This window comes from Necator americanus, chromosome I (genome assembly GCF_031761385.1).
Source record: "Necator americanus strain Aroian chromosome I, whole genome shotgun sequence".
NCBI lineage: Eukaryota > Metazoa > Nematoda > Chromadorea > Rhabditida > Ancylostomatidae > Necator > Necator americanus.
Genome location: NC_087371.1, coordinates 23,065,523 through 23,088,027, shown reverse-complemented (window position 1 = coordinate 23,088,027; position 22,505 = coordinate 23,065,523). Strand labels below are relative to the sequence as shown.

General features: G+C 39.2%; 3 protein-coding genes across 10 annotated transcripts in view; 2 read left to right on the top strand and 1 right to left on the bottom strand.

Moving 5' to 3' along the window:
• Nucleotides 1-17,495, top strand: part of RB195_006577 (uncharacterized protein) — a gene marked incomplete at both ends in the record, with an annotated part of 28,533 nt that extends 11,038 nt beyond the window's left edge. Inside the window, 27 exons of one of the 7 annotated variants that reach the window (XM_064179741.1) lie at nt 340-493; nt 1,426-1,592; nt 1,949-2,033; nt 2,092-2,246; nt 2,305-2,356; nt 2,431-2,489; nt 4,324-4,413; nt 5,394-5,462; nt 7,318-7,416; nt 7,520-7,681; nt 7,741-7,836; nt 7,970-8,052; nt 8,120-8,248; nt 8,323-8,394; nt 8,479-8,635; nt 8,912-9,085; nt 9,158-9,301; nt 12,450-12,558; nt 12,675-12,811; nt 12,867-13,036; nt 14,820-14,944; nt 14,997-15,104; nt 15,173-15,365; nt 15,462-15,610; nt 17,024-17,105; nt 17,175-17,260; nt 17,461-17,495. In XM_064179741.1, the coding sequence (XP_064036671.1) occupies nt 340-493; nt 1,426-1,592; nt 1,949-2,033; nt 2,092-2,246; nt 2,305-2,356; nt 2,431-2,489; nt 4,324-4,413; nt 5,394-5,462; nt 7,318-7,416; nt 7,520-7,681; nt 7,741-7,836; nt 7,970-8,052; nt 8,120-8,248; nt 8,323-8,394; nt 8,479-8,635; nt 8,912-9,085; nt 9,158-9,301; nt 12,450-12,558; nt 12,675-12,811; nt 12,867-13,036; nt 14,820-14,944; nt 14,997-15,104; nt 15,173-15,365; nt 15,462-15,610; nt 17,024-17,105; nt 17,175-17,260; nt 17,461-17,495 (3,141 nt within the window). Of the gene's footprint in view, nt 1-339; nt 494-1,425; nt 1,593-1,948; nt 2,034-2,091; nt 2,247-2,304; nt 2,357-2,430; nt 2,490-4,323; nt 4,483-5,393; nt 5,463-7,317; nt 7,417-7,519; nt 7,682-7,740; nt 7,837-7,969; nt 8,053-8,119; nt 8,249-8,322; nt 8,395-8,478; nt 8,636-8,911; nt 9,086-9,157; nt 9,302-9,762; nt 9,832-12,449; nt 12,559-12,674; nt 12,812-12,866; nt 13,037-14,819; nt 14,945-14,996; nt 15,105-15,172; nt 15,366-15,461; nt 15,619-17,023; nt 17,106-17,174; nt 17,277-17,329; nt 17,401-17,460 lie in introns of those variants that run through there. The other 6 variants (XM_064179744.1, XM_064179739.1, XM_064179743.1 and 3 more) reach the window with 6 other exon arrangements.
• Nucleotides 10,521-11,950, bottom strand: RB195_006578 (uncharacterized protein; the record flags this gene model as incomplete). Of its 2 annotated transcripts, none has more annotated exons than XM_064179745.1 (6): nt 10,521-10,618; nt 10,689-10,806; nt 11,103-11,195; nt 11,379-11,490; nt 11,563-11,813; nt 11,879-11,950. In XM_064179745.1, the coding sequence occupies 6 exons, from the start codon at nt 11,948-11,950 to the stop codon at nt 10,521-10,523; spliced, it is 744 nt and encodes a 247-aa protein (XP_064036675.1). The 2 variants fall into 2 exon arrangements, with proteins under 2 accessions (XP_064036675.1, XP_064036676.1); XM_064179746.1 differs by having other exon boundaries at nt 11,879-11,938.
• A 910-nt stretch (nt 17,496-18,405) lies between the features above and the next one.
• RB195_006576 (uncharacterized protein) lies at nt 18,406-22,496 on the top strand (the record flags this gene model as incomplete). Its single annotated transcript, XM_064179737.1, has 6 exons — nt 18,406-18,483; nt 18,545-18,679; nt 18,762-18,890; nt 20,352-20,484; nt 22,224-22,294; nt 22,347-22,496. The coding sequence occupies 6 exons, from the start codon at nt 18,406-18,408 to the stop codon at nt 22,494-22,496; spliced, it is 696 nt and encodes a 231-aa protein (XP_064036670.1).
• Between the last annotated feature and the right edge of the window lie 9 nt (nt 22,497-22,505).

Sequence of the window (22,505 nt, the reverse complement as noted above, 5' to 3'; positions counted from 1 at the left end):
TTTCTCCATTTTCTTGGGAGGTCGTCTATTCCTTCCTTATAGAGGGTTGTTTGTTATTGATGTTTACCACGAAAAAAATTGTAAAATTCCTGTGTTCAAGGAAACATGTACATGTTTTACTTTGAAATAAATTCAAAAACTTGGTCTTCCCATCTCTTCTCCTTTATTTCAAAGTGGATCCACAGTGGTGCCGCCAAATTCTTGGTTGAGTGCACTGTCTTGCGATATTTTATCAGATTATGAACGAAACCAACCTTTTCATTGACAATAATCATTCGACTAAGTACGAATTAACACTATTTGATCGCGTAAAAAGTGCTTCTGCAATTATAAATTCAGATCCGGCGGATAGAGTACGTCCATACTAAGCATCTCATTTATCGCGACGTCAAGCCGGAAAATTTCCTAATAGGACGATATTCAACTAGAAAACAGCATGTACTTCACATTATCGATTTTGGTCTTGCTAAGGAATACATCGACTGTGATACGGGTACGTTTTTGCTTCTCGTTTCTTTTTTCCGTGTCCTTTTTAATTCTCTGATGATGTTCTCGCACACTGCATCTCTTTCCGCTTTTTGTTATTTTCATTCATTCGAAATAAAAGGAGTCATTTATTGGATTTTGAACATCTTTCTGCAGTGCATGTTTGGGATCTAGTTGTAGTTCATGTGCTACTTAAGGTATGTAATCCACTAGTTTATGGCCTGAATAACAATACCGTTATTATTATCAATTGTGAACAATTTTGAGCTGTACATTGTACAGCTACGTGAAACGTTTTCTCCCTAGATATTCGAAAAGGATTTTGGAGATGTTCGCAGTGTTCAAACGTGACCGGAAACAAAAAATAGCAAATATTGGAACTCTTCATGCATGCATCCCTTTTTACCACTGGTGGTCTTGAAAACTTTTGTATCAGGATTTGTCAGATATCGGAAATGCTTAAAAATTTGTAGTTTTTTGTATTGCAAAATAATCTAATCTAATAATCTAAGGAATTCTAATCTTTTGCAAACCCATCGTTTGACTTAAAGTGAATTTCGACACAGCTTCTCCGAAAATTTCATTCCAAATTATGATGACGTGAGAAGTCTTTAGGAGGATCTTTTAATGGGCAGGTATTCGTCATCGAATACATAATTTTTCAAAGATCCTTCCTCCTACATTTGACTTTTTCCAAGAATTTCTTTGAAATGAGCATTTCTCTTTCTTTTTGCACCGTTGGCATACTGTTGGAAGAGTGTGACCACCTGATTTCTGACATGGTTAATCTTCGCAGTTCACTTTGCTCTTGTTTTAATGTGTCGTAAAGATTTTGTGGTTCTCCCAGTCTTACTTTATTCACTTCGCTGTTTCATGAATTTTGCTGTCATTTTGCATGATTTTAACGTTATGATGCTTTTATTTTCCAAATACGTTTAGGTAAGCACATTCCTTACCGAGAACACAAGTCACTGACCGGTACAGCACGGTATATGTCAATAAATACCCATCTTGGGAAGGAGCAGTCGCGAAGAGACGACTTGGAAGCTCTTGGACATATGTTCATGTACTTCTTGAGAGGTAGCTTGCCGTGGCAAGGACTCAAGGTAGGATTTAGTGCAGAACTTAATGGCTCACAATTTTCATACCTTCTCCACTTTTTGACAGAAAATTTCTCTTTGCTTTCTGTTTTGAAGTTTTTCGTTGATTTGGGTCAGTAGTTCAAACAGTCATTTTTGCTATGTTCGCATCACTGTTGTTGTATCAAGATTTTAGTGCTTAACTCAAGGTTATCAAATACAAATCTTAAGCTAACTTGCAAAAAAGCAACCTCATAAGATTGACACGTACACGATTTTCCAACGAGAGATTAAATTTTCCGAGTAAATAGTGGTCAAAATTCTAAAAAAAAAATAGTTTGGATTGAAAATCTTTGCTTGTATCCACGAGTTTTCTTTTGCAGGCTGACACTTTAAAAGAAAGATATCAGAAAATTGGAGACACAAAACGGCAGACTGCTGTTGAAGTCCTGTGTGAAGGGTTTCCAGGTGTGATTTGCTACTTTTTCAACCTTGTTCCTTCCATTCGCTTCTGTGTATATTCCAGAAGAATTTGCTCAATATCTCCGTTACGCCCGTCGTCTTGATTTCTTTGAAACTCCCGACTACGACTACTGCTACAATTTATTTAAAGCTGTTCTTGATCGATTAGGAGCTAGTTATGATTACGAGTTTGACTGGACACCCAAATTGAACAATGTGGTACTGTTTTTATGCGATTTTTCCCTCATCAGTCTTGAATTTCTCTGCTGTGTTGTAGTCTACACCTTCCGGGTCGTTACACACTGGTGAAACCAAGGATAGTAAAAGAGGTTTGTTCTTTCTGTGCTTATCGACCATACTTTTGTGCTTACGAAAGCATCTTCCATTGGTGCAGTACTTTCAGAGCGAACGGATGCTCTCAAACCTAATCACGCCTCCACACATCCCTTTGGATCTACGCAGGTATGTTTTCTTTTTTCTTCTAACGATTACTTTGTAGTATTGTTCATCGATGGACACGAATATGGCTGTATATTTTATTTTGTTTTTTTTGAAGGAACCGTTTGTCGTTACGATGTAATGATGTACGGAAACAAAAACATGTGCAACAGAAGATTTTAATCTTCGCATTAAATGTTGCACATGTTTTTGTTTTCGTACATCATTACCATATTCATGGTTAGCATAGCGGAGGGACTATCTTCTTCCTTTCTAGTCAGTTTGAATGCTTAATGCGACTGGAAAAAGGAAGATAGTGAGTTGATGCGAGTTCTATTCTCTTACGACATGATCATCATAGTAGCGCCCGCTAAAGCTTAAAGCTCCGATTTTCCTATAAGCATAAGAGCCAAAAATCTCCCATGATCGTTAATCTCGATATGATCGGCAATACTGCTGATTCCATTTTAGGAAGGATTCCTTTTATTAGCAACTGGTCCTAAGTGTCGTTTTTGCAATTTTTACCTCGTTGAAGAAATGCCTTCTTTACGGTCTATTCAAAGTTGCTTATGTGAAAATTTCGACTAATTGTGTTATTCAGTAATGTGTAGTATTCAATAAATAAAAAAGAAATCACGTTTTGATTTTATTGATTTGTTCATAAGTTGGATTATGGTAGATCAGGCTAAGGTTTGGACCGATTCGTTTTTTCAGAGTATTAAATAAATGATCAAAATATGTGAAAATAACTTATAAATTGATTCAAATTGGTTCCTTTTATCTCCAGAATGGCTTTTCGTCTTGACTGTTGTTACCGAATTGGAAACCATGTTTACCCTATAAAATGTGCCATCTTTGAAGAGTATGGTTAGGATGTGTCCATTGCCTCACCAGAAAAAGTTGACGAACGCTTTTGCTCCTGGTACCGTCGAAAGGAGGCATTAATAACATGTATCCATTCCGCTTATAACGCAACGAGAAATACTGCTCAAATACGACAACGCTGACTTTCAGATCCAAATAGGTAACAACTCTGCTATGTTCGTCTGACATTTTTGATAGGAAAAGCTCCTTAAAGTCCTTATATGCACTTCAAAACTAAAAATTTGCACAGAACAATATATCAAAAGCCAGTCTGATAGAGGCTTATCTTGCCTGGATGCAGTCGTTGGTGCGACAGACCGCAATTTGGCCTGTTAGTACTTCAGTAGCTGAACGTACTTTCAAGAAGATGTGTTTTGAGGTTGCACCATACAGTTGATCGAAAGGCTAGCGCAAAGGGAGTAAGAAAGAGAGAAGCTGGGCTGCGCTTTCTTGTAGCATCTTAAAGCATCTTTCATAGAATCATAAGAATCTTTGGGAGGAGACCGGCGCCAGTATTGAATGCGCTAGTCCATCTGATGTTGGGCTTTTTACGTGAGTTGGAAATATCATTCTACCTCTGAGAAAAAGTAGGATTGATATTCGAATAATTTGTAACATTTTAATTGGAAATAAACGCTGTCGCTTGTGATCTCAGTAAGTCACTAGGCTGCTATTTCGGACCCACATTAGCTCAATGCGGTCCACACCCCCCTCAGTGGATACTTTTCTGCAATGCAGTTTTTGGCATTTAACATCTATAAATAAAGTCTGTAGAGACCATCCATCGGAACGTTACCTCGTGTCCGTTTAGACCATATCGTTCTGGTCTTTGAGTCTCTTAATCAGCCGTAGAATAGATTTAGAAGTTTGCTCGTAGAGAAGCTATTTAACGATATTACTAGACAACTTCTTTGAAGTCGTGTCTTGTGTTATTCTGTTGCGATTCGTTTTATGTTTTATGCAACTGACAAATTTAAGTGAAAAACTTTTACAGGTGATCAATTCGAATACTGGTGAAGTGGGCGACGACGCAGGAGGTGGTCGAGGCGGAGATATGCATCGCCAAGATGAGCAGTCTGGCGAGGTGAAATGTTGCTGCTTCCGCAGGCGCAGAAGAAAGCAACCCCCTACAGGACAGCTAGCCCAAAAGTAGCACGCAACGCGGCACCTGCCTAAATTGTTCTGGGTCTTCTCTGCTTTCCGTCTATCTGTACTTCCCGACTCTTGTCCATACGCTCACTTCGAACCTCGAAAGTCTGTCGCGGTTCCTTTATTCTTCCTTTCATGTAAACGTGATTTGATTTGTTGCTCCGTGCGTGACAGACCACCTGTTGTATATACGGAGAACTGCGTGTATTTGCGATTGCTCCTCTTTTTCTGTCCTAAATTGGCGAATTTAGGTTATCAGCCATTGTTCCCTGTATGTGTTTTTTTTTTCTCGGTAGCATATTTGTTCATTTTAAATAATGCTATATTTTATCTATGTTGCCTAAATGTATAACTATTCCCATCTGCATTCTTTATTGTTTGGGTTATGAAAGATCGCGCTCTTTACGAGTGTCACTTCGGTCCCTCATTAACTTTGCGATTACCATAGGTTGTGTGTCTTTTTTCTCTGCACCGAACCCCCTACACCGCGTGTTCCTTCTTCCGCCTTATCCTTTCTAGCTTCGAAGATTTATTTTTAAAGCTGTTTCATGCTCTACTTGATTCATTGAGATGTGCAAAAATTTGTTTTCACGCGTTCCGCACATCTCAGCAATAAATAATACATCCCTGTAATTGCGGTACAGCTTCGGTTTCATATTCTGCTAATTTGTATGGATTGTTTGCACCTGCTCCATTGAGCGCAAATGTGATTTTGTTTTCATTTTTCTTTTTAAGTTTTCGAAATTGGAATGATGCGTTTGTATATTGAGATTAGTTCATCGCATTTTCAGAGATGGGCAATAAAGTATTGAATTACTCTTCATAACTGTTTGTGAATACGTGTGTTTGTGCTCAAAACAATTACGTTGTCAAGGCATAGGAGTGCTTCGTAGGTTACTATCTGAATAAGTTTAGATGTCCTTCCATACACCGGTAAAGGCACTAAATCCTGTGGATACGAAATTGCCTGATCATGTTGTCAAGGTAGGTGCGTGGTCGTGTTCTTACCAGTTTTTTTTTTTTACTTTTGTTTTAGATAATCTGGTGCACAATCATCATGTCTCACTGACCTCTCTTCAGTTCTCTTTCTTCCTCGTTTTATAGTTGTTTTTTTCCCAATTTCGGAGTTAGTTCCTCTTCAAGCATTAATCTTATTCATTCTCATGAGAGGCGAGCCACTTCTTTGTTGTAATTCCTAGCATCTGTGCAGTTGCTTTCGGATTTCCTATTCTGTAATTTCTGTCTGCTTGCACAGACAGATGGCTATCTATTTGTTAGGAAATACTTAAGCATCACTAACGAAACATTAGTTCGTCAGTTTTTACTTTATTCAAGTAAAGACAAAGGTAAACGTGGGAAGTTCAAAGACTTCTTTTTTTTTACTTTCCTGCTCTGTCGTTTTTTCTTATAGCATGTTTTTATGTAAGTACGTGAATGGAAAATTTGCTGAATATTGACGCTTCGATGGTTTGGTAAGCTGATAGCTCGCAGAGACGTGAAAATTGTTTTGGTTCAAATCCCTGAACCCTGCGATTCTGGCGGTACCCTCTCACTGAAAGTTACGAAAACACAAATCTTCGTATTTGCATTGTCCCCGCATCTGTATGCGTTCACGTTCACATTTTGCGCTCAAATTTAGGGTTGATCTACCCTTTGTTGTGATTTTTTAACACAGAATTCGCTTTAGAAGGTATTAAGAGCTGTCACTACTTTTCTGTTACTCTATTGAGGTTTGTAAAGGGTTTCCGAGTAGGCTACTGATAGTACTACTGCTAATAGCTGTTAGTGAGACCTACTTCTCTCAACACGTGAATTGTTTGTGGGGTGGGGGAGTTTTTTGTGCGCAGAGCACGCACAGTTCTTATTTCCATCTTTTTGTTAAGCGCTTTTTAGAAACAAGATTCCTTGGTTTTTTTTGGATTTTTCCACTGCATAAAACTTCATTTACGGCCTATCAAAAGCTCAGGTTCACCTTTCGGCTGGACTCGATAGCGGAACGAAGCGCAGAGCTCCTGAGTTTTTGAACCTACTGTGGAAACTTCCGTTTCGTTCCTATAGGCCTGTATCTCTTTCAGCGAAGAATTTGTGGACGTTTGCTACACATAGACAGCGAACAGTTTTTCTAATTCGTGCACAAATCAATCGTAAATCACTTGTATCTAGAGTACGAGAGACTGCGACATATCTCGACAAAAATAACTGAGTATATTTATGACTGGTAGTATTTTTGCATGCCATTTACTTCTAGAATTATTGTTAATAGATGTTCTCGTGACCCCGGACGCTTCGAGCGTTCCGGGTCGCTACTTTCCACAACGAGTTCGATTGGAGCGCGTCAGCCTTGTGCGGCGCCGCATCTACCGAGCCGTTTTTTACGGCAATTAAGAAGAAATGGACGGAATCACCCTCCTCCCCATAATTTACAACCCCTTATAGGCATAACCCACATGAAACCCGTACCACCCCAGATTCGTGGGAGGATGCCGTTAAATTTCCAAGCACCAATAAGATTTGTTGTAACAACGAAGTTACATGTGAGTGCCCAACTTTTAAAGATATTGCTGATATGCAGTCTCACCGTGAAACGCGAATTTCACAGTGACTTTTTTCTTTCTAGATGATGCAAGCAGAATATGACCAATATGAATAGAAGTAAGAAGTGGGCTGAAGAAATTCTTTGTGAGTAGGCTAAACTGCTTCTGTTGATTGAAATCGCTGAGTTATTTGAGTGTGTTCATGCATTCTGGCGGTCTCACTTACAAAAATGTGTGAGAATTCACGGAAAAGGGTCATGTTGCTGAAAAACAATGATTTCGGTATTTTTTTTAACCTTTTTTAGGGTGCGGTTATAGTGGATGAGCTTATCAACAGGTGGAACTCTAACGTTGTGCTCGAAGCCAATGGACCAATGTCTGCATTCATCGTTATTGACAAGAAGGTGATTTATTGCAAATTTCAGTACTATTCTGTTTCATTTTTACAGGAGCAGCTATTACCTGCTGTTTCTTAATTCTAGCTACCAAGTTGTATATGAATTTTAGTCGGGTGACGTGAATGAGGTGATAAAGCATGTTGTGCACGAACTAAAGCTTCCTTCTAGCGAAAGCTATGGGTTAATATTCGAAGAACCGAAAGCATTCCTTACTTCGAGTAATCTCCATCGAATTAGTCATGGATTCATGCTTACTGTCACTGCTGCTCCTGTAAGTAGATCATAGTGTGTTTTCCATCTTGGATATGAGAAGAATTAGCGAGAATTTAGAATCACTACGTGGAACAACTCAGTACTGCTATAATGAATCGACATGATTTTGAGAATGTCGAATCGGCCTTAATCACACTTGATGCTTTTTCTTCGGTAACATTTTAACTAATATCACCTGAACTAGCTATACTTCATTCTTGGATCTGATGTTCGGCTTTCAAGTTCTTCTCTGATTAGAACAGTAAGAATACTAGGAATACTGCAGTTTTTGACAAATTTGTTGCAGGATCCCTGCTTCGTTGCTTATTTTTACTCTCTTTCAAAGATTCAACTGTTATATGATCTTTTGGCTGATGAAAGAATTGAGAGGTATGTTGTTGAAAATACTACAATTTGTCGTTCGGTTTCTTTTTAGCGTTGACGTCTGAAAATTCAGCAGCCAATCTTCTCTTAATCTTTGCCTTCGTTCAATCTGTTCTATGCTAGACCTCTCAGTCCAAGGAGTCGGCTGGAGCTCTGCTTCCGCAACTCTTGTTAGCAAACTGGCCACACTTGTTACTGGAAAGTATTTTTCCATGAAATCTAGACACCCACATAATGTTTGTGCGGATATCTCAGTTTTGGATTTTTTTTAGGAAGAGCAAAGCGAGAGGATTCGAACGTGGTACTGATTGCTCTGCGTATGATTGAGAACCTTCTGAATAGTGATAGGTGTGTCTTTATTTGCGACATGATTGTCGGTCGATAATCTTGAAATTGTCGTGCAAATCGCCTATTTACTAGTAATAACTGCAGCGCCAGCATCCGCTTCGCCGTTCTTGAAGAGGTGCCTGCACAGTCTCTCATCCGTCATCTCGAGAAATCGGACGAACGCGTAGCTCTAGCTGCCTTGTCTCTCATGAATGCGTTGCACGACAAGAGCGATCCTTCTGCTCGTGAGCAAATTGTAAAGGTATATTCAAGATAGGTGCTGTTACAAAAAGAATGCGTGGAAAACTTGGCTGACGAAGCAAGTGGGCATCATAGCAACTTCAGTAACATTACTGTACACTGAGTAAGTGCACGTCCATTGAGTTTCTTGTCTTTACCACCACCGACTTGAGAAAAACCTTGTTCCTCCTCCTCTTTATCTGCAAAAGCTTTTTAATTAAGATCCTTACTATACAGAGCAAAACTCACAACAGAAGTTCTCATACTGAAGTTTCGTTCTCAAGAATGTGTTCTCCAGCACTTTGCCTCTATGCCTTTTCGTGCTGCAATCAGTGGAAGTGTTCTAAGAGAGGGTCGTGGACGAAATGCTTCACTTTTGAATCAACTCGTTCCACTACAACGCTTATTGATTGCTGAGAGCACTAAGGTACTGGGAATCCCTACAACGGAGACCGATGTGGATGCACTTCTCGTAAGTGCTTAGTCAACTTTTCTACATTTTGCCCACAAAATTCTGTTGCTTACTTCGTTTTTGATTTCTTAGGCTCGAGAAGTTGTTCGTGCTTCTGCAACAGGCGAAGAGCGACTGAAAAGCTGGGCAGAACAATTGCTGGCGTCACCACTGGGGAAGCTTGCTATCGACACGTTCTCCACATATGCTGAACAAAATTGTGAAGACTTAAGAATTGTAAGTGAATCATTGTTACTTTTTATTCCTGTATTATAGATGGCGATTATGTGCGTTTCAAAATCAATAGCGCTTGAAGTTGTTGAAACTCAATAGCGCTTGAAAGAGGAGAGTGTTAGGGGGTAAACGCTGCATTTTCCAGAGAAATGAAAATGATCAGCAGGTTAGTTTTGGCCGGAGCAGTGGTCATCTCGTTTTTTTCTTTTGTTCTTTAGCTTCTTCTCCGATTTTGAATTTTTCTGACACATTAACATTTGTGTATGTACTGTATATGTATTTATTGCAGTATATTGTAGCCAGCAGAGATCTCGTATTCGGTTTTATTCCTACGCAACGCTCATTGTACAGGAAGTTATCATCTGTGTGTTCGTCGGGGATCAAAATTGAAAGACATAAGTATGACATACATGGTCTTTAAGCCTACTGCAATGACCGTATTTTGAATTTGATCTTCTTTTCAGCCCCGTTTGGGGATTTTTGTGGAATATTTTGCTCCTCCTATGCACATTCAAAAACTTATGAGATTATAGCATTTTACCGGAAATAACTGAACTGCTGTATAAAATATGTACATGGGTTGAGAGCGTTCTAGTTATGAGAAGACACAGATTAGATTTTTGGATTTTTAGACTGCATAGAACAACTCGTGTTTAACTTTAGATCATTTTTGTCTTTGAAAATTACACCTCTCCCTTTCTGCTAGTGCCGTATACTTTTTCTTTCTGGAAACTCCCTACTAATATTTGCTTGGCTTATGTTCCTGAATGCATTAGAAGTTTCCTAAGCAGAACAATTTCTTTTTAGAAAACTTTTTAGAGCAGATTTTGTTTCCACTACTTCTGCGCTATTTTTGTCTTAAGGAATCTCGTAAGCCATAAGATTCTTGAGCGATCTTCTTGTGACTTCTGTAGTAAAGATAACGTGCATGCTGCGGTCGGTCCGCAGGGTACGGAGATCCGAAAATTTAAAATTCAAATTCAAACAAAAATTTTGCACCAACCTCGTAGTGCCATACTGAGAAATACGAGGGTCTAGTATGAAAATGTTCAAACTGAGTTCGTGATTCGAATTGGAATGGTAGGAATTGCTTGCGCAAATAATCTTTGCATTTATTCCTTAGAACGCAGACAGCATTTACAATGGTAATGTGAATAAACCGATGTGTTGAAGAAATAAAGTTAGCGACTTTTTACGTTCAAACTATCATGTATCTATACTTCTATTTATCTGGTTCTTTTGAAGTTTTGCAATCAGCAGATCTAGCTTCTGGAGAGTGGTCTCCAATTCTTTCGAAGACAGCATTTATGCGACAGATACCTGAAAAATAGCAAGAATGTTCAATTCCCAATTTGTTAGTTATGCAGAAAATGAGCATATCATAGCTGACCCTCCTGCCTTGCGTTTTTGTGCCATAAATCTTTGATCGTTTTCTTTCCGTCTGGCGCTGACATAAAATACACGGCAAAATAGTGTCTTCTTCCATCTGTTGGAACTCCGTTCCTGTTCTAAAAACATTTCCATTGACACTTTGTTGAGGAAGCTCCCCAACCTGCACATCCGCAGACACGTTGTGCCGGATTTCCATCGTTCTAAGCTGCATCGTTGGGGACGCAGGTGCAAGTAAGGCCTTTTCACACGCTTTTTTGTTTGTTATTAGTGGGCATTGAGTACGACCTCTCTTGCTCGTAAACTATCGTAAGCTATACCCCTAAACCCATCCATTCCTTACGGGACCCTAACACCGTCAATCTCGGAGTACGCTGTCGCTGTCTTGCGTAGCTTTAAGTGCATTTGAGTTCACCTGGAACCAGACTCGAATCCTCGCCGTGTCCATAGGTTTGATGAAGCCAAACGGAGGCTGTACGCGGAAATATTCGGCTGAAGTGCATTTTACCTTAAAATACTTCTTCATCTTAGGTTTGCTAGGACAAGCGCTTTGGATCGCTTAAGCACTATTCTCAAGAAGAATGCTGAGCTACAAAATTGACCGGTTTTTGTAATCCCTTTAGTCCTAACAATATCTCAAGTGATCGTTGTTATCATTTATGAAATAAATTATAGAAAAAACTTCGCTTACTTTGAATGTTTTACGATCGCTGGTGGGATTTTGTATTTTAATGTCACTCCAGACGGGTTTTCTCTCTGATGGAACTTTGAAGACTATGGTTCTTTGTTTTTCTCTACCATCACTTAATTCATTCTTTTATTACTGTGATTAAATTAATTGCCACAGTTCTAACGATTTACGGCAGAAAACGTACGCATTCTTGCCAAGTACATGTACGTCCTTCTCCTTTGGTTTATCCTTTACTTTCTTTTTCTCCTCGTTTTCACCTTCTACTGGCGTCCTTTTTGCTTCCGCTTTTTCACCTGTCCCATTTTTGTCAGCATTGGCTTCAACGCGGTTTTCATCCTTTGCCGGGTCAATTTTGGGTTTCTCGTCATCTTGAGGCTTCTTATCTGCTTGATCTTCTTTAGGAATGTCGTCGCGGACCGCGGCCATATCAGTTGCCTAAATTAATAGCGTTTTGCATTCAAACGTTTTAATTTTGCTGATCGGAAGCAATTAGGGATAACCTGCTGCCGCACGAGAATTCTTGTACCTATGCAATGAAAGGTAATTGTTTTTTCTCGCATAGTCCATAACATCGTTTGTTTTGCAAGGTTTTGGATGGAATGATGCCACTGAAACTTTTTTTACTGTTTTCTGAAGAACATCCATTCTAAGACAGCGTGGTTGGGTAGAATTTAGGAAATGAACTACGCTATCTGTAACTGTTTATGCTTACCTAGTCATTATCATCACCCACAAACCACTACCATTTTCAATGAACGGTCAGCTGAGTGACGGTTTATTCATTTCGAAATCAAAAAAGTGACAATTACTCTTCTTCTCTTCAAGTCGTTCTATATGTTCTTGTTTTCGCTCTAGCTCTTTATATCTACCGTCAAAACGTCCTGAAGTCGGGTGTAGTTACGTAAGCGGCTCGAAAATTTTTTAGTAAAGGACAGGAAAGCTGTGAAGTTCAGCGGAAGAAGTAAACGTGAACGCGAGGAAAAAAAAATGCAAGGATAAGGCGAATGAGAAGATTTGTGTTTTCGCTACCGCGAATGAAAGGGTACCGTTACAATTAAAGGGTCTTTTCAGCTGGTATCAGAAAATTCGATGCGCACCAGCACAGCCGCTTGGCAGTTGGTCCCCGTCTGGATGCACTGTATCTCCATCGTCGCTGCCGTTCTCGGAGTTATTCCTACCGGTAAGATCTACCTCTGTGTCAGTTTTTTGCATAACTTCTACTGGGTTAATTTAATGGCTTTGAAAATACACTACAAACGTATTAGGTGGGATTAGCAAGAACTTACGTTTTTGTAGAAGAAGAATGTGTGGAAAAGTTGATCGAGCTATTATTTCGCTGCGACTCATCTTTCAACTCCCTTTTTGCTGTCACAGTACAGCTTTTCCATCGTACCTGGCGGGAGATGCACGCATCGCAGGATGAGCATGAAAAGGTGTTTTTTTTTTCGTTTTTTCCTTTATAAATTCATTTGCATCACTTTCCCTCAGGTTGCCAACGTTGTTCATGAACAACTACGACGTGCTGCTAACAATCGACCAGCCAACCTGACTACACTTGAGGAACTTCTGCTTTCCCTTCCTTATTGGAAAATGAAGGAGCTGTGGAAACGGGAGCTAATAGAGAAAGAAAATAATCAGCTGAGCAGCGAAGTGGTTGGGTGCGTTTTGATATTTTCCTGAACTGTCTAAAGTCAGGAGTGTTCACAACTCTTTTGCGCATTGTGCCCTCTTAGAAATTACCTCTTCTATTGCTAGATTTTCATTCTTTCATTTCCTGAGATCGAAAAATTTTTAGAGTCTCCCATTCACCTCTACAGGTCTCCTTTTCATATTTTCGGTGTCACTGACATTTTTCCTACAATTAGTCTCTGCAGGATAACACCTCTGAGTGACCAGTTGAAAGAAAAAAGCATGACACTGTACCATCCTAACTTAAAATTGTTTGGTGTTCTGAAATGAACAACCCGATAATAGACATCTGGACCGTGGATGCGTTAGTCGGATCTAATGCTCTGATCTCCTTCACTTTTGAACGGTTGGCGAAAGGATCCTTCCCACTTTTGGACGGTTGGCGAAGGGACCCTTTTCTCTTCAGCTGCATCCCATGAGCTATACCACTTCACCTGAGGAGTGTCTGGCTCCTCAATGTCGCACTTATGATCTGGACTGCATCGAAACAGTCGCTCGGATCGCGTGACTTTACACCATTCTGACTGAAAGTGCCCATATGATGTGTGTGTTTTTTTAAGCCCCCGTTTGTTGCGAGAAGTAGCAAAACTTCTGATGTTCGTTAAACAACCTCCAAGGAACAAAGTATCTGCAGTTCATACCTTTAGGCCTTTAACTGTACCTTAAGCTTTGAGCGTTTTTTTTTAAATTTTAGAACCTTTATGAAACAAGATACTTCACTTGTGGTATGTTGCAGTATAAGAATTGTTTTACTGAAAACGATTATCACCAGACATGAAGTGTATAACGTAACTGTGAGGAAAAACAGGTCGAATTTCATAGAATTCTCATGAAAGATTATTTTTTTAGAAATGGGATTTGGAGAATTCGGATTAACAAACATTTAATTTATTCTGCAAGAATATTTATTCTTTTCTAGTCGTAAATTACTTTTTCTTGAAACACACTATTTATTGTTTGAATCTTAAGTATGGTTCACAAATGTTCACTTTCACCTTTTAACGTATTAGAAACATCCGTAACAGAAGTCAATCTCATCACTTATCTGAACTAACACGCCATTCGTTGCTACAGTCTTATCCAGTTTCGTAGCTTATTCACAGTTCTTGAAAAAGAAGATGAGGAGAAAGCCACACCAAAGAACGAAGGTGACATCTTAGCTTTATATGCAAAGATTTATTTAAAATATAACTGCAAGATTCTATAGCCATTATTTATTTATTTCTTTTTTGTTTCAAAAAGGCTACCCTTGGGACTGGTCGATTCTCTTTGAGACACTCTCTTAATCGGGGCATGCACTTGTTATCATTAGAATCAGGACGGATGCGAACATTGCGATTGTTCGAGTTCTTCCATTAGTATTTTTCCTTCCTACAACTTCCTCGTTTCTTTTTCTTGGGCTTTTCTTATGTTGTTTTCTTATGTATCACTATTCAACGAATTCCTCGCTGGTCTTCGTTATTTTGCAACGATTAGAAAAACCATTTACCATACGAACAAATAACCATTTCTTAAAATCGACAGTTGGTTACCTTCCGGCGTAGCGTTACTGAATAAATAACAAACGACTGAAATCCAAAAACGGAATGTTATCTGTAGTAATGCGAGTTCAGGTAGTAAAACAAAAAAATCCATTTTGAAATCCAGTTCTTCGCTTCGTTTTTCTACTTCACTTTTTTCAAATTGCTTGAAATATGGGTCTCATAAAACAATTTCTGGAGAAATCCTGGTCTCATTCTAAATTTTTTCCAGTGAACTTCGGAACCTTCTCAAGCCATCCATTGAGCAGTTGGTTAGAACCAATAGAAAAAATGCGTTAAGGCAAGGATTCACGTTTAGACGTCAGGTGAAGGGTAAAACTCCCCATAAAGGCGAAGGTGATTCAATTTTCAATAAATTGCTTCGTAACTACACCCTTTATTGTGTCAGATCAGTACTGTTTTTGGAAGTTGGATGCATCTGATTTGCTCTGTCTGACCGACACCGATGTTGATCCATATGTTGAAGGAGTGTCTCACGTTGGAAACGTTCGTAAAAGTAAGTTTAGCTAGTCATCAGTCAGTCAGAAATCAATCACACCATCAAAATTCTTCGAATTATTTCAGTTGCGGTCAAAGACATTGCATCGGTGGAACGCATCGAGGATATGACGGGGCGGAAAAGTGGAGCGCATTCGATGCGATGTATTCGAATTGTGCTTCACGACGGAAGTTCTATAAGTGGAGCAACATTTTCCGATAGAGTTCTTTCTGCTTGGTTGGATGGACTCATGGATCTCACTGGTAGCACATCATTGAGGTACACTTCATGATTCATTCGGCTTATCTGCTCCTTCACTTTCTTTTTTTCAATATTCTTTAGATCTTTACTTTCTACCTGTTTTATTCGTTGCAGTCACGACGCGATGTCAACGGCAGATCGTTTACTCAACATTGAACTACGGCTAAGGCTGATGGATGTCCCAAATCCACAAACAGCTACGGAAATTCCTCCGCTGCCCGCAGATTTTAATTGGGTGAAGCCGCTCTTTACGCAAGATTTGAGTGCGTGACACCGGTACTCCCTCTAAGTGAAAGAACGTTTCTTGACAGGTGCTACTGGGTATCTTCTCATTTTCTCCTTTGTTAGTTGTCTGCTGCGATCTTTGATCTTTTCTGCACATCATATCACCGGTTCATGATAATTTATGTATTCTTTTCTCGGTTCTTCGTTTTCATCATCGTGATTCACTGTAATTGTTCTTTCAAAGAACAAAAGTCGCGCTTGGAAACACAACCCTAAGAATCAATAAACAAAATCTCCACCGTTAGAAACTCATGCGTATGGTCTTAAATTCGTTTCAGATTTCCTGTGGATGGAGAGCGAGACAGAAACGATCAGGAAGCGTTCCTGTTTTACTGTACATGTTACCTAAATAGTCGCGTTAGAGGTTCGGCTGCAATGGTTTGAGACTGGAAAGGGGGGCAATGATTTGACCCATTGGCTCTCTCGCAAGTCAGCATAAGGCTGCACCCGCGTTAATGAATTTTAAACAATTCCATATTGATGTCGGACGCGTAAGCGCATCCCTACAGGGATTGATCAACTCCGCGCATTTTATCCTTCACTTCATGTTACCTGAAGCAGCAATAGTTCCAAGCTAGTACATATAGTGCTTTGAAATCGTAGTGCCAAGTTTCGGGGAGCACCAAAGTTTTTTCACCTTACTAGTGATATGATTTGCTTCGTGCTCAATGCATAAGCTAACGTTCCATCAAGCATATTAATTTTAAGAGGTAACCACAAACTGTCAGGAACTCAATTTTCGATTTTCACTACTATATTTTCACTGTCATTTCGGCTACATATTTCAACTGTGATTCCTAGACTAACTGTAATTTAATTCGACGTCCGCAACGGAATCCAGAGAGTAATAAGAAAGGAATGCTTGAGAAATAAGATCGATGTGATAGATTCGCCTTCACAACAGCAACCTTGACGAATGCCTTTGTAATGTGTTTATTTATATATGGTCAGGTCAAGTAACGAACTGCAGCGTTTACAGACTGTGTAATATCATGCGATGTGTTGTTGTTTAATAGTTTTTGCTTCATATTCTTCAACAACATTTCCCGCTATCCACCGGTAATCATGAACCATTAAAAATGAATATGCTATTAACAACGATCTTTTCTGTTATTCATCTCTCCTATGACGTGAAATGTTGAAACAAAGACTACTTTGTGCAAGTACACGTTTTTTCACTCATGGAGTTATATTGTATAAATGTATAGTCAGGATTTGTGCTTTGTTACACTCACTATTAGTCGGAAATATAGATGATTCACTGTTGTCTAGAATGTCCCTAAAATACGATCGGTTGACAAGCAAAATCGAAATACATTCTGAATACTACCTTGTATTCTTGATTTTCCTTGTGATCACCGCGGTTTGATGGTGTTACGTTGACGCGGAAGAGCTGTGGGTTTTCGACCTTGAAATTTCAACTGACGTATCTCTACTTAAACTTTACTCCATTAATCGAAATAAGAAGCAAAGGTATCACCGCTTTTTTGAGACAAGAGGCTTGTAGTTCAGTAGAAAAGAAATGTGAATTTGTGAATTTAGAGAATTCTTCGGATGCTTTTTGAGAATCCTTATGGTATTTGGAGAAGTGGGACTGCAAGAGGTTGTTGAGCTGTTGGAAAAAAGTGGTACATTTTTCATCGGGTATAATCGATGAAGCAAAGTTTTGCGGGCTAAAGTTCTGGAGCTTCTGCTAGACGTAAACTTGGACGTTGTTTGTATATGAAGATTGGACCTTCTCTGTTCGTGAATACTACTCGGAATCTTGGTCCGCTCGGTAATTCCTTGACAATACCTGTTTACGATACTGTTTTCGCAATGTTTTCAGAAGCTGAAGTGGGTATCTGCGGACAGAAACCATGAAGCAGTCAATATAAACTTGTCCTGGTTTGAACTCTGTTTGGAAAGTATTCAATGAATTCAGGCACTGAGCTGATTCGCAACAACCATCGTAAATTATACACTTTTCCTCAAATCGCAGTTTAACTGTACCCAGTAAGGAGCATTTTGTGTAATAAAGAAGATTCTTTATTACGCAAAATGCTCCCGAAATCATCGAAATCTCTGTGGTTGCTGTTCAACTCACGTGGCAATCGTTGATCCACCTTTTTCACTTCTAACTGCTACAAAGGACCTGGGACGATGATTTGATGTACGTCGACATTTTCAATGATTCGAGGAGAACTGAGTTGATTAGTTTCGATTATCAGATCAGCGTCGTCAAGGACGATATGATGCTTCCGAGCTTACTTATGTCCAAAACTCAAATCACCACCACGGAATTCCCTTTTCCAAACGCTAAACTGGACTTTTATTGGCACTTCTCTCCTACTAAACTGCACTAATGTTTCAGACTATTAGCGTAACCCCTATAGTGTGTAAATACATAGAAATGATTATGATGGGATCGAGGTTTGAAGTCGTATGACACATGAAAGACTCAAATTTGTTGACGAAAAAAGTTTAATCTTGAAATGGACTTCAATGGAAAGAAAGATACTGTACGCTTCAAGAAAGTAATTGTTAATTAATTTATTATTATTATTATTATTGTTATTATTATTAGTATATAACATCGTCTGCCTGCAAATGCAACGTTAAAAAAATAACCCACTCACTGGGGCTTGAATTCATCTTTTAAATATTAAATTGTAATTCTATAAACCGTTAATATACTATTATCTATTAGAGATTTGATATCGATTGGAGTTCTAGCTCTGAAAGATCTACTTCCTATTTTGTAGTTCTCATGACTAGAGTTATCTAAGAAAGGATGGAAGTTGCTCTTCGGCATTCACTTCTTCCGAATCGCACTTGGCTTCTTCCCTCAAAGATTGTTGCTTCTTCATTGGTGAATTGCTATACTATCCTTCTTCAAGTTCTGCTACGTTCGTTACTTTTTTCTCCTTTAGATGGCTTCTTCAAAACCATGGAATACTGATCCAATTTCGCTGGAAAAGAAAAAACTTCGGAAAGAAATTGCTGATCTTGTAGCTCAGGTGACACCGACTGATATCGAGAATCAAAGCGCCGTTGTTACTGCAAAGGTGATTTTTTTTTCAAGGAAATTTGTTGCAGCAATGCAGTGTTGCATGCTTTTGCATTGAAATCCCTTGTGATTCCATTCAGGTTCTGTCTTCCTTATGGTTCAAGAATGCAAAAAGAATTTCTATTTACACCCATGCACCTGGTGAAATCCAAACAGACAAAATCGTTGAAGAATCACTGAAACAAGGAAAAGAAGTGTTCTTACCGCAGGTAGAAATCCTCGAAGTTATATATCTTCGTCTGCATATTCTTATGCAAGATCCGGTTGCTTTCTCTTAACCGGGGAAATCAAATGGGAGTTTTAGAAATGGTTAGTGGCTTTGTAGAAAGGAATTAGGTGGTTGTGGTGGATATTTCTTTTGCGTGGCTTCATCTCGCTGCGTAGTTTCAGTGGAGACCTACGGCACCCACAGAAGACTAATTCAAAATAATCACTATTGCCTTCGTTGTGAGGTTAGGTTGTACCTCTAAATGCCACTCGTTCCTTTTTTTTGTTGCTGGAAGAGACTTGCCTGAGGTAGGGATGCGGCATGAAGGAGAAATCGCGTTCTCAAACTTAGAACAAGATTTCAAAAATGAAACAAGTCCTTTTTTCTGAGTGGTTTGAAGAATTCACTTCTGCACTTTAAAAACTCCATTGATAACAGCTAGGTATGAGATTATGAGAAAGGTTACTGTTAAAAGTTTCCACTTCAATTGCTGAATGCACTAGATGTGTATGTAAAAAAAAATTAGGAAACACAACTATTTACAGTCGACATGATGCGCAACGTCCTTGACGGCTCGGTTCGGATCTATTTAGTCTTCTCATCGGCGGACTGGCCCAAAGAGGGCAAAAGGCGCCACGCTGACACAGCACGCTTCACCCCCCTCGGTAGTATATACGCTACGAGATCTGTAGATGTTCTCTAAAAATAGGAAAGACCTCGTTTCCCACCTAATTTTTCTCGTATTAATTAATTATGAAATCAAGCTGAAGATCTGATATGCGGCGCAGGCAATTTGCATGATTACTACGGCTGGTAATTACAATAATTACGTGATAGCATTCACCAATAATTATGCAATTCAATTAATTAAATGCGATTAATTAATTAAATTAGGACTGTAGTACAAAGTGCGCATTGAGAACTCAGAACATTGGAAAGATTGGAATTATCGGAATCCTCACAAAAAAAAAACTGTGACTGATGCATAGAAAGTAAAATAATAACATTTCAAGGTGCTCCGATGGCTTCCCGCTAACGTTACCGCAGCAAAAAAGTGTGAAGGCGTTGTATGCCGCTACTAAACTAACCGCTAAACCACTATATTCCGCTTAACTTGATTATTTTCACTGTACAGTGTTAACTGTTACATTGTGCTGAGACTACAGTCCAGGTTTTCCCCTTTAAAAATAGAACACCAGCTCACCCTTCAAATTTCAGTATTAAACGTTGAAAGAAGCCAGCAGTTCGGTGAACTCTTTCTTATTTCGGGTTCTTTTATGCTGAAACTGAGCAGTGAGTTGGTGTTCTGTGATTTACAGAGAAATCATATCTAAGAAGTCACTCTGTTCTTTTTTCTCTTTGCTAAGGCGATTGACTAAATCACTCTCTCATTCGTCCGCTTCCAGCTAATGAAAAACTGCGTGAAATATTCCACAATCCATTTTCCACAGAATTTTTGCAGTTCCAACGTGGAAATATCCATATGCGAATGCTCAAACTTCCCTCCTATGATGCTTTCGCCGGAATGAAACCCTATCTCTGGGGCATCCGACAACCGAGCTTGGACGATCACTGGGAACCATACGAAGATTCAGGTATGATGATCTGTAATATATATTATTAGCAGGAGCAATGAATGCAAAGAAAATAATCATAGTTTATCGGTGATTTCATGTGCCGCAAACAAATGTGATGTTGTCGATTCAGGAAAAAAGATTAATGTAGAGGTGAAAGCGTTAGCTATCGACGCCTAGAGCTTTATGACTTCATTACACTAGCTTTGAACCACTTTCTCAGCACATCTTCCTCACTCTGAGCGTTGTGGAGAAAAGTTGTAGCGTCTTTCGTGCCGTCGTTCCCATTTTCTCATTGATTCTCAGTTTTCTTTTTTTTAGTTTTAGTTCCAATTTCTTTCAAAAGAGCATTTATCTCGATTGTAATGAATGTTTCTAATTTTAAATTGATTCCATAACTTGAAAAATTTTGATTTGCACGAGCTTGGAGGTATTTTCTCCGAACTATTAACAGATTTATGTATTTGCAAGCATCAAACTCAAAAACGGCTTCCCTGTATTCTGCGAAATCAAACGTTTGAGAGTAAAAATGAAACTGAAAATGAAATAAAATGTAGATATTCACCTTGGTGTGCGCGATGCGTGTGCCACGAATGCTCTTGACGCTCTCTCTTCCCTCTGCCTTGATAAATATGTGTCGACCCGCGGGGTTGAACAAAATTCAATGCAAACTACAGCTGTGTTTCGTCATGTTTCTTTTCTTTCATCTAACTTTCTATCACCCATTTGTTCTTGCTTTGTTCACAGTCGTATCCACGCTTTTTGTTCCCTCCTGCCTGAGTGATGCGAGCGGCGTAAGCATCTGCTGCAAACAAAACTGGTGCAACTTTCGCCGGGATGTGAAGCACTTATTGCTTATCGTCTGTCAAATTGAATTTCTGTTCAAAACACTAGTATATTTTCTACCTGCTTTGTTTTGTTTCTTCTTACTTGTTCTATCCGATGTTATTAAGCGCATGAGTGGATGAATAATCAAATTAATTAATTAATTAATTAATGAAACATCAAAATGTTAAAAGTGGACAGATAGTATGGAGAGTAGACCCCAAATTGCTCTGTGAGTTGATCAAGAATTCTTCACTAACCACATACTGTTAGTACTAAACGCTAATGGACTAATGGACTGGAAATGTTTATTCCGAGTTCAAAAGCTTTAAAGGCATCACCCCACGAATCTGAGATGGTACGGATTTTAGGTGGAGTACTCGTATACGGGATCGTAGATTAAGGAGAGGAAGGTGATTCCGTCCATTTCTTCCTAATTGTCGTAAAAAACGGCCTGAACGATACGGCTTCGAGCTACCCGGCGCGCTATTTTCTACAACGAGTTCGATTGGAGCGCGCCAGCCTTCTGCAACCGTCGCATCTTCCGGGCTGTTTTTTACGCCAATTAGCAAGAAATGGACGGAATCATCCTCCTCTCCATAATCTACTATCCCGTATACGAATACTCCACCTGAAATCCGTACCACCTCAGATTCGTGGGGGATGCCTTTAATAAGGCATGAAATCAATTTCTGTGTCGGTTCACGTTAACTTCTATGAAACGCTATTACTTTAAGAACCAAAAAATGAGAAATGTCCTTCGAACTTTTCTTGATTTAGAGCAGTAACGTTTGTAAATTTCGAATTTTCACATTGTAACGGCATTTCCAAGTTTAGCTGAACCCTCGCTGAACCAGATATCTTAAGATTTTTTTTCACAAGCAGTAGCATGGTAAAATGAAATCTTGAAAATGTAGAAATCTTAATTCATGCAGGACCACTCGATTTGATTCTAATGCCTGGAGTTGCATTCACAAAAAATGGTGCGAGACTTGGTCATGGAATGGTGAGTTTTGCTCCTTTTTGCGGACTTCTTGTCTCTTCGCATCTTTTTCCAGGGTTACTACGACCGAATGCTGAACGACCATCAGAAACGCTTCGGCCAAATGCCAAATCGCTATGCGTTGGCTCTCGTACAACAGATGGTCGACAATGTCCCACTATGCAATACAGACGTCCCACTCGACGGTGTGATTCGAGCAGATTGAATGAAATTC